Source organism: Vigna umbellata, chromosome 8, assembly GCF_029865625.1.
Source record: "Vigna umbellata cultivar VRB3 chromosome 8, Vumbellata_1.0, whole genome shotgun sequence".
NCBI lineage: Eukaryota > Viridiplantae > Streptophyta > Magnoliopsida > Fabales > Fabaceae > Vigna > Vigna umbellata.
This window is the reverse complement of record NC_142172.1, coordinates 8,523,999-8,534,554: the sequence shown is the minus strand read 5'-3', so window position 1 is coordinate 8,534,554 and position 10,556 is coordinate 8,523,999. Positions and strand designations below refer to the sequence as shown.

The window sequence follows — 10,556 nt, the reverse complement described above, 5'->3', positions numbered from 1 at the left end:
CTAAACAACTAAATCCTGTTGCAAAAGTCTTTGAAGTCATTTTATGCTTCACTGGTTGTGTTTGATTTGTTTAATTCGCAACTTGTTGCCTAGAAAATGCTTAGTGTCTACGGTCGTGATTAATTTCTATGTATCAATAATATTTTATATATCTCCTAAAGAAAAACCAAATTTCATGGAGTCATTTTGCCTATAAAATCTGACATTCCTGTATTCTCTTGTATAGGGGTATCTCTACGTTCTTATCTGTTCTATAGAGTTTTTGTGTTACTCTGTGCGGTGAGTTTCCATGGCTACGGCACATCTTATATCTTCTCCTAACGTCTCTTCACTCACAACTGGTACTTATACTCACTGTCTTCTATTTTGGTTCATTTTTCACTGCAAAGTTATTTTCTGAATAATATGTGGAAGCATGCATTCAACAGTATTTACTGTGAATAATAGGTGCAAATCTTTGGGGCAGGAAACTCTCCTTCAACAGTATTTACTATGAAAGTAAGTCTCATCACTTATACCCTATTCCTGTCAACTAACATTAATTATGGCTAATTATTTGATCAGCTTTCCGATGAGTATCTCACTCTTTCACATCTTCATGTTGGAAACTTAGACTTTAGAATGATTTCCAATTGGATGTAACAGTGGACTTATTTATATTTGATGATGACTAGATTTCTCGCATAATCCCTGTTTACTATATAATTTTACAGACAGATATTAATTTTACTAATTTTTATATTAGCCTTAAATATTACAGTACTGTTTATTCATTAATTAATTTATTACATGTTACTTAACTTTAAAATATATTTCCAGAAATAACAATAATTAAAATTGATTATTTTATAAATATGCTGGTATTTCAGGAAATATATTTTAAAGTTATTTTAAAATTATAAAATTTAAAAGTTACTTTATAAATTGATTTATTTAAACTTAAGAATGGTAAATTTTAAAAACAAACAATTATATATCGGTATTACTTTTAAATTTATTTATAAAATATATTTCACAAACAATAATAACGTATAAATATGTAACTATATTTAAAATGCTGCAAAAATAATTATAATTAAGGATAAAAGTTAAGTACTGGATCTTTTATGGAGACATAAACTTTAAAAGTCAAATTATTTGAAAACTTATATGATATTATCACTTAAATTGAAGTTAGTAATAAAGAATGAGAATATTTATTTTAGGTTAATACATTATTTTAACTATTATAAAAATTTACATGAAAATATACTATCCAAAACAACTTTTCTGTTTCTTGGCCAGTTTACAAACTATCATCCAAAGTATCTATTAATTTAGCATAGGATTCAATTAGGGCCTTGTTATAGTAATTTTCTATTTGTAAGAGACTATTGAATTAGATTTTCTCTCAACCAAATATTTTCATATTAAGTTTATTTAATATTTTCTCCAAAAAAAAAATTATAGTTGTTTTTCAACGAAATTTCAATTTTCAAATTATTTCATCATCACCTTGTCATGACTTTAAATATATATCTTCTTGTTGTGCATGTACAACTTTAACACTTTGTACATTAGGTTCTGGTGGATCAAAAGCTTCTAAGTACAATATAAAAGCTCAAATACAGTATAATCCTTTGAGGTCTCAACAATCACTGTTTAATAACCAATACAAAAACACTGAAAGAGGAGCAACATATGAAGAAAGCAATAAAAGTTATGTTGTGAAAGCCGTCGCTGTGCCATCTTCTGAGTCAGAATCTGAAGTTTCCAACTCCAAAAACATTGAAAGAGGAGCAATATATGAAGAAAGCCATAAAAGTTATGTTGCGAAAGCCGACACTGTACCATCTTCTGAGTCAGAATCTGACGCTTCCAACTCCAAAAACATTGTCGACTCTGTCAAAAATTTCATGGCTGTTGTATACCAATTTATTTACCCTTACGCAATGTATGGTCGAGTAAGTACAAACTTTTCCATCACTCTCATAATTCATGTTCAAAAGTCATGGTCAATAACTGAGTTTTTATTCCTTGGTATTAAATTCCCATTTAGATAATTAATACTTTTTTGTTTTAAATTAATTTCATCTGTATTTTATAGACGTCAACGACAATTTCTGCGTCTCTCGTTGCAGTAGAAAGACTATCAGATATATCTCCGTTGTTTTTTATTGGATTGTTACAGGTGACACTCCAAATATGTTGTTTTTTAAACAGACAATTCAAAAATAAGCTTTAACCTCAATAATAAATATTCTTTTGAGTTGTTTCAGGCTTTGGTACCTTCCTTGTTCATGGATCTTTATGTTAATGGAGTGAATCAAGTGTTTGACTTCGAAATAGATAAGGTATGAAACTTACTATGAATCATTGATAAATTATTTATTTATTTGTTTTATATACTTTATATATATTGCATTAAAAATTATAATAAAAGCATTCTTGTTGTATAAGATTGACCTAAACCTATAAGAACAAAGTTTACACAAATACAACAATATGAATAATTTATATAATTTTCACTTTCAAATTCCTTGTCATAATCGAGAACGACGTATTCTACGTTTTTCTTAATGGGAGTACAGCCAAACTACAGCTCCCAAATTTTGACCGAAAACATAACTATTTTTTTAATGTTAATTAATTCAGTTTATGGGACATATTAAAGTAATTTAAAATCTATTTTATATGTTACCGAATTAATTAAAATAAGAGAAAATATAGTTCCATTTTTGGAACAGTTTATTAATGTAATGTACTTCAACCTTGAAAATGGTGAGATTACTTAACAAGTTTTTATATAACTTCTCGTAAAAAAAATAAAAATAAACCCTTTATAATTTTGAAGCTAAAGTCTTCCTATGATTGCTATATCCATTGGTAGGATGGTGAAAGTGTACCTTTTTATAGTTTACGAACCTTTTGGATGTTTCTTAGAAATAATAGATGCTACATGTTTTAATGCAGATAAACAAGCCACATCTTCCATTCGCCTCTGGGAAATTATCCTTCAAGAATTGTGTCTTTATTGTTGCCGCATCTGCAATCTTGGTGCCATATAGATCCATCCCTTTCCATAATAAAAGATTTTAAAATGAGATTCATTGAGAAAAAAGAGTTATTCGTTTTATTCTCTTTTACAGGGTTTGGGGCTTAACTTGATGATAGGTTCTCCGCCACTGATTTGGAACTTTGTCTTGAACGTTGTATTAGTGAATTGCTATTCAATGAATGTGAGTTCTTTTAGGATTTAAACTTCTTTTTTTCCCTTACAATATGTTTGAAGGTGTAGCTATGAAAAGGTTGCCAAGGGAAACATATATATAAATATCTGACGGTTCTGAAACTTTCCAGCTTCCTTTCTTACGATGGAAGCAACATCCGGTGCTGGCAGCATTATTCGTAACCACTAGTCTGACATTGCTATTTCCAATTTCATACTTCCTTCATATGCAGGTTCTGTCCTATCACTAATATTTTCTTTTTATAGATCTTAGTTTTTAATTCGCATGTTCAAATAATAATAACAAATTTCATCCCAAGATTTGGGTTAGTTTCATTTGATACACAATCAACCATTTGAATCCACCAATCAGAAATGGATTTACTAGATTACTAATTGATGTAACGAATGTTACAGACGTTTGTGTTGAAGAAGCCACTTATGTTTACAAGATCATTGATTGTTACTCTGCTGTTCATGGGTTTGTACTCTACTGGTATAGCATTATCTAAGGTAAATGTCTTTATTTTCTAAGAATGTATTAATTTTCGAACATGAAGCTTTTAGTTCGATAATGTAAAACATTGTGTTGGATTTGTGTAGGATATACCTGACGTAGAAGGAGATATAAAACATGGCGTTGATTCTTTCGCAGCACGTTTAGGCCAGAAAAAAGTATGCTTCTTAAATTCAATATTTTCTTTTGATTATCTTCTCTTTGTATAACATTTGATAGATTCTAAATCTTTGATAGGTATTTTGGATTTGTGTTTCCCTTTTTGAAATGGCATTTGGAGTTGCCTTCTTGGCAGGAGCATCATCTTCATCTCCCTTTTGGATTAAATTTGCCGCGGTAATATGTTTCTTATATTTACATAAGCTGAAATTTTAGTTATGCAAAATCTGCATTATCGATAGTAAATAGAAAAAAAATGAAAAAGAAAATTTAGAAACAAATGCCGTATAGGCTGAAAATGTAAGAGTGAACTCATTTCTTTTTCCTTCTGAACCTCTCTATACATCAAAGTTTCTTAAAGTTCAATAAGGATCTCTTATGTTTAACATTACTTGCTTATGATATGGCATGTATATATTTATATTTAGATAAAGAAAGATTTCCTTAGAAAGTTGTCTTTACTGCGTAGATTATTCCAACTTTATAATCTGATGCAAAGCATATTTACATACATATCATTATAAATGAATATAAAGTCAAAGTTTTGAACAATATTTGAAACTGAATCTGTGGTATGTTTTAGTGTCTTGGAAATGTTGTTCTTGGTTCAATTCTCTGGTACCGGGCCAAAGACGTAGATGTGACAAATCCAGCTTCTAGTGGATCCTTCTATTCATTTATCTGGAAGGTAATTAATTCTTCTTTTAAACAGTGTTTACCATCTAGTTCAATATCCAGACTATAATTTGAAGGGAATAGTTATCTAAAATAACGTAAGTCCTTATTTGTTTGAATTTGCAGTTGATGATGGCGGGACACGTTTTTCTGCCTTTAATCAGATGAGGTGTCACTGAAGATTAAAATTACATTTGCGACAAATAACATAGAGACCCTTCACATATAAATTTCCTGAAGCAATGTGTGTTCTCTAGATATATGATGAGTTTTGAATCACTAAGATTTTTTTTTTAATTGTATGATGATTTTCAGTATCTATATCGAGCTTTATCTCTATAGATACATCTTTCACGAAAGAAATAAGAAAATACAAGTTATAATTAGATTTTCTTTTTCATCATAAACAAAAAAAATATATAAATAAATATACAATAATGATAACCATGAGTCTATGCAAATATGTTCAATCTTGAACCATTCATAATATTAGAAAGAGGTATTCAATTGGTGAAATATATTCTTTTCTTCTCGTACAAAATTGGAAAAATACAAATTATTCTTCCGAAATTAAGTTAATTAATAATTAATCTTATGTAATTAAGTTAATCAAATCTTGGTAATTAGGTTATTAAATATTATGTAATTATGTTATGCATAATTACATTTTTGCGTTTAACATTATGTGTTTCTTCTCTATACTATATATCACACTCTAAGGCTTTCTCTTGTATTGTAGTTTGCTTCCAATTGATGTCACACCTTTCTTTCGCCAACAACCTCCTTCCACACCCTAACACCCTTTCTTTTCCAACTCATGTGTTGCCCTTCCTCTTTGAGTAATCATGGGCTTTTTTTTCCAACTCATGCACTATACTTCCTCTTTGAGCAACCGTGAGTCACCCCTTCCTTCTCGATCGCGTGCCATCTCCTAGTCTTAGCAACTGCGCACCGACTACACAGTCAACGCCTCTTCTTTCTATTATACACTCGTGTCCTACCATTAATCCCATTTCTTCAACCACTTCCAATCTTAACTCCTCCTCAAGTAAACCTAAATTTCATCCAACACTCCTGATCACTATTATAAAAAATAACGTCCCTTTTATGTTGGACATGGAGAATGACCATTATCCTATGTGAGCTAAACTTTTTGATACTAATGCTTAGGCTACCAAAGTTCTTCACCATATCATCCCACAACCTAGGAAGGAATGTCCAACTCCAACCAATACTAATAACGAACAATGGATCACTCTTGATTCTACTGTACTTCAATGGGTCTACTCTACCATCTCTTTTTATCTCCTCACCAATATTGTGGAGAAAGGTTCCATAACTATGACTACCTAGAATCGTTTTGCTGTCATTTTTCAAGTAAACTAGAATTTCAGTGTTATTACACTTTTCAAGTAGTATTTTTCTTCCACTCGCAGGGATAACTTTTTGAATATTTCTGCATATTGTCAACGACTCAAACAAATCTTTAACCAATTGACGAATGTTGGTGCTTTTGTCAGCATGCATGAGGGTCTAATAATTCTCTTTTGAGAAATGAAATTGATCCTGATTAGAACGATTGTAACACCCCAATTCTCAAACGATTGTAACACCCCAATTCTCAAACGATTGTAACACCCCAATTCTCAGTGTCATGAGTTATTACAAAAATCGGGCATTTCAAAATATTCTTATAGCACAAAAACATATTATCTCCTCACGTATTATCCATTATATGATCATCGTTGATAATATCAATTACAAATACAAACACAAACAAGTATGAAGTAAGGTACGGTTAAAGGAAACCATAATAACATAATATACGATTATCAAATAACATCACATAATATCAAACATGCAACCCCATTCTTATCGTTATTTACATAATAATTACTATTTCATTGCCAATACAAAATAATAACGATCTCTCAATCCTTGATGTCATCACAAACATCATCTCCATCATGATCATTATCACATATGCCACCGTCATGAATATCCTCATCATGAACACCATCATGAGCATTCAGATCATCATGAACTCCATCATGAAAGACTCGGTCATACTCTTGTACCACTAGTACAAAATAGGCTTTTTAAGTCTGTTATTTTGAGCTTTTTAAGTTTGTTTTAGAATAGACTTAGATTCGACATATTTAAATTTTAAATTTGTTATTAAGCAATAAATTTAAATTTTAACTCTGTTGTGAATCAACATACTTAGATTTTCCATCCAAAATTATAAATTCTTAACCCTAAAAATCACTAACCGAAACATGTACTCAAAATTGGAGATAGGAAGAGTGATAAGAACGTTGCAGAACATGGAAACACGAGAGGCGACATCGGGAGTAGTAGTGCAAGAGGCGACGGCGGTAGCGACAAAGCAAGAGGCGACAACGGTAGCGCGAAAGGCAACGGTAGCAGTGGTAACGCAAGAGGCGATGACGACAGCGGTAGCGTGAGAGGCGATGATGGCAATGACAACACGAGAGGCGACGGTGTCAGTGGCAGCGTGAGAGGCTACGACAACAGCATTGTGCGAAGGGGTGAGGAGACATGACCTATGAGGCATCAGTTCCGACAAGCATGCCCTTGGAGGCAAAGGCGAGGAGATCTCGCACAAAGATGAAGGTGGAGGGCATGAGAAACTAACAACACTTCCCATCGGACTTGTGCGAAAAAAAAAGGTGTGGGATGTGAGCAAGTGTGGGAGGCGCAAGACGGCGAAAGAAAATGATGAAAGAAGTGTTTTGTTTTTTGAGTAAAAGAAGAAGGAGAACTAGTGTTAAGAAAAGTTGTGATTTAGATTAAAAATAGATTTAGTTATGTTAGAAAACTAATAGATACAAAATTAAAGTCTTATTATTTTCCAAAATATTAATTTAACTCTTTCAAAAAAGTCAACAAATACAAAATTTTAGTTTGTTTGAATTCCAACAAACTTAAAATCAAAATTTAAGTGTGTTATGATATTATCATATTTAAAATATGGACTTTTATTTAATAAAAGGTTTAAAGAATAATTCTGATGTATTATTTCAAAGAGTAGAATACCATATATATACATTCAAGAATCCTATAATTCTTCATCTATTAAAGGAATGACAGGTGCACAAATATGCACAAATTATAATAATATCTAAATTATAACTAACACAATATTTGATTGCCTAATATCCTTTAATAGAATATTTGGCATATCTTAACACCCTCACTCAAGTTGGTGCATGGATATCACACATTCCCAACTTGAATAGAGACTCATTAAACAATCTTCTTGACACTTCTTTTGGTGAGAACATTAGTCAAATGCAATTCTGATCTTACAAAAGGAAATGAAATTATTCCAGCTTCAAGCTTCTCTTTGATGAAATGTCTATCAATCTTCACATGCTTTGTTCTATCATGTTGCACAGGATTGTGAGCAATTGCTATAGCCGAAGTATTGTCACAATACAAACTCAAAGCTTCATTTTTGTTTAAAGCCCAAATTTGATAGCACATTTTTAATCCACAAAAGTTCACATACACCTAGTGCAATGCCTCTGAATTCTGCTTTAGCACTAGATCTTGCTACTACAGGTTGTTTTTTACTCCTTCAAGTTACAAGATTCCCTCCTACAAAAGTAAAGTATCCAGAGGTAGATCTTCTATCATCTTTTGAACATGCCCAATCTGCATTAGTGTACCCTTCTACCTTTAAGTTTTCATGATTTGAGAACAAAATTCCTTTTCCAGGAGTGGACTTCAAATATCTCAAAATCCTTTCAACAACATCCATATGAAGCTTCTGTGGTTCATGCATAAATTGACTAACAACATTCACTACATAGGTGATATCTGGATGTCTCTAGCACAAATAAATTAATTTTCCTACCAGACTTTGATATCTTCCTCTGTCATGGTGAACCTAGATGAATTACAATGAAAGTATGAAAGAATAAACCCAATAAAGGTGAAGAGGTAGCCTGAGCATCCAAGATCCTCCTTCAAAGGGGTGAAAGAGAGAGTGTTTGCCTCGTTTCTGCCAAAGATCTCTAACTAAAGGACGTGCAAGCCCTTATATACTAATCTAGAGTTACAAAAGATTACAAAAGCCCAAGCCCAAAAAGTGCCGCTCAGCGCCATTTACCGCTCAGCGGTGGTTACGCGTCTTCTTTCTTCCCCTCAGCGGCCATTTTGCCCCTCAGCGGTTCCAACGTCACCTCTTGAGTGCCGCTCAGCGGTAGTTTGCCGCTGAGCGGTGCCTTCGACTTCTCTTTTTGCACTCTTTCTTGTCTTTTCTAATGTCCTCTCTCTCATTCTTCACTTCTTTCACCAAATTCACCTCAAAACCTGCACAAAAACACTCAAATCAAGCATAAACCTGTCCAGCTCTCTTATTTCTGAAAATATAAACAAAATGCATGATTTCAAGCTAGTTTCTAAGTCTAAAGATTGCTTTTAGTATCACTTTTAAGCATGAAAATAACAGTTTTTCAACTGTTATCACAACCCCAAACTTAGAACTTTGCTTGTCCTCAAGCAAACAAAATGTAACTCCATCTCCAACCAATTCATATGATGGTTCACTCATTCAAAATCCTCTTTTCAAGATAAGTAATAACTTCACTCAAACTTAAGACCAAGAGTTCAATCAAGATGTGCACATGCTTTAGTGTTCACAAAGTCATTTAAATTCCAACAAATGCTATTTTTCATGAATGATCAATCAATTAAGCATGGATATTCATGTGCTTATGGAATATTTCCTCACTAGGTAAAGTGTTTCACTCAACACACAAGTGTATAAGAGGTAAAGTGTTTCACTCATTCACTCCACTATCACAATGCCGCATGAATCAACTTTGCCTTTCATTTAACCACAATCAAATACATTCACAAACATGCATCATCACAAGGACTTTCAATGGCTTATAATGTGGCTGGGCTAACAAGAAAATTGGTTTTTCTGGATCACAAAATCCTTGAGTTAAGAGAATCATAACAACACAATCTTCTTATTCATTCCCAACTTTCTTTTGCCTTTGCTTTTGCATTTGCATTGAGCTTTGCTTCTTTTTCTTTTCTTTTCTTTGCATATTCTTACTTTTTAGCTGTTAGCTCAATGCTTTTTCCTTTTTCATGTTTCCCCAATAACCCCAAACTTGAACATTTAACAATACCACACAAGATCTTCTACTTAACTCAAGGTAAAGATTTTCAATCAAGGGTGTTCAGTGTATATTTAAGGCTAAGGGTTCAAAGGATAGAACACAATGTGTTCTCTTTTAGAATGCTAACTTTATGAATTTGGCCAATAAAAAGGGTTTCAAAAACACGGCCTTTGATCATATGATGCAAAACAAGCAATTGATTCAATCATAGAAAACCTGGGCAAAGTCATTCATGCTTTCAAAGTAACAGCATTCAACAATAACAACTCTGGAGCTCAAAACCTCACATATAAGCTCATTCACCTTTGACATGCACATCCTGCTTAATTTCACAATCACAATCATGATATTATGCATTTGTTCACAAAGCTTGTGAATCACCTGTATAAGCATTTTAATGTGCACATCATCTCAACATCAATCAATCAATAAGCATCATCAAGCATTACTTATCACACAATCACAGTTAATAGCAAACCATCATAACAAACCAGGTGTTCAATAGAGTACATCAAACCCTAATCTAAAAACACAAACAAAAACAACTTACAAAGTACTGGGTTGCCTCCCAATAAGCGCTTGTTTAACGTCCCGAGCCTGACCCAAACTTTCAAGGATCCACCAACAACATCATGGTGGACAATTGTTGCACCTCTCCCCCTAGATAGGGCTTGAGACGTTGACCATTTACCACCCAACTTCTCTGCGGATCATCAGATGGATTAAAGATTTCAATTGCTCCATGCGGATGCACTTCTTTTATCACAAATGGTCCTGTCCATTTTGACTTCAGCTTCCCAGGAAATATCTTCAATCTTGAATTGAACAATAATAC

At 32.7% G+C, this 10,556-nt stretch overlaps 1 protein-coding gene across 1 annotated transcript; it reads left to right on the top strand.

Annotated features, from left to right (window-relative positions):
- Positions 1-201: 201 nt before the first annotated feature.
- On the top strand, positions 202-4,945 carry LOC124821894 (glycinol 4-dimethylallyltransferase-like). Its single transcript, XM_047293839.2, has 13 exons — positions 202-341; positions 448-498; positions 1,561-1,943; positions 2,087-2,170; positions 2,259-2,333; positions 2,953-3,036; positions 3,129-3,218; positions 3,340-3,441; positions 3,626-3,721; positions 3,812-3,883; positions 3,963-4,061; positions 4,468-4,572; positions 4,686-4,945. Exons 1-13 carry the CDS (start codon positions 290-292, stop codon positions 4,725-4,727), a joined length of 1,335 nt encoding a protein of 444 aa, XP_047149795.1. The 5' UTR covers positions 202-289; the 3' UTR covers positions 4,728-4,945.
- Positions 4,946-10,556: the final 5,611 nt, after the last annotated feature.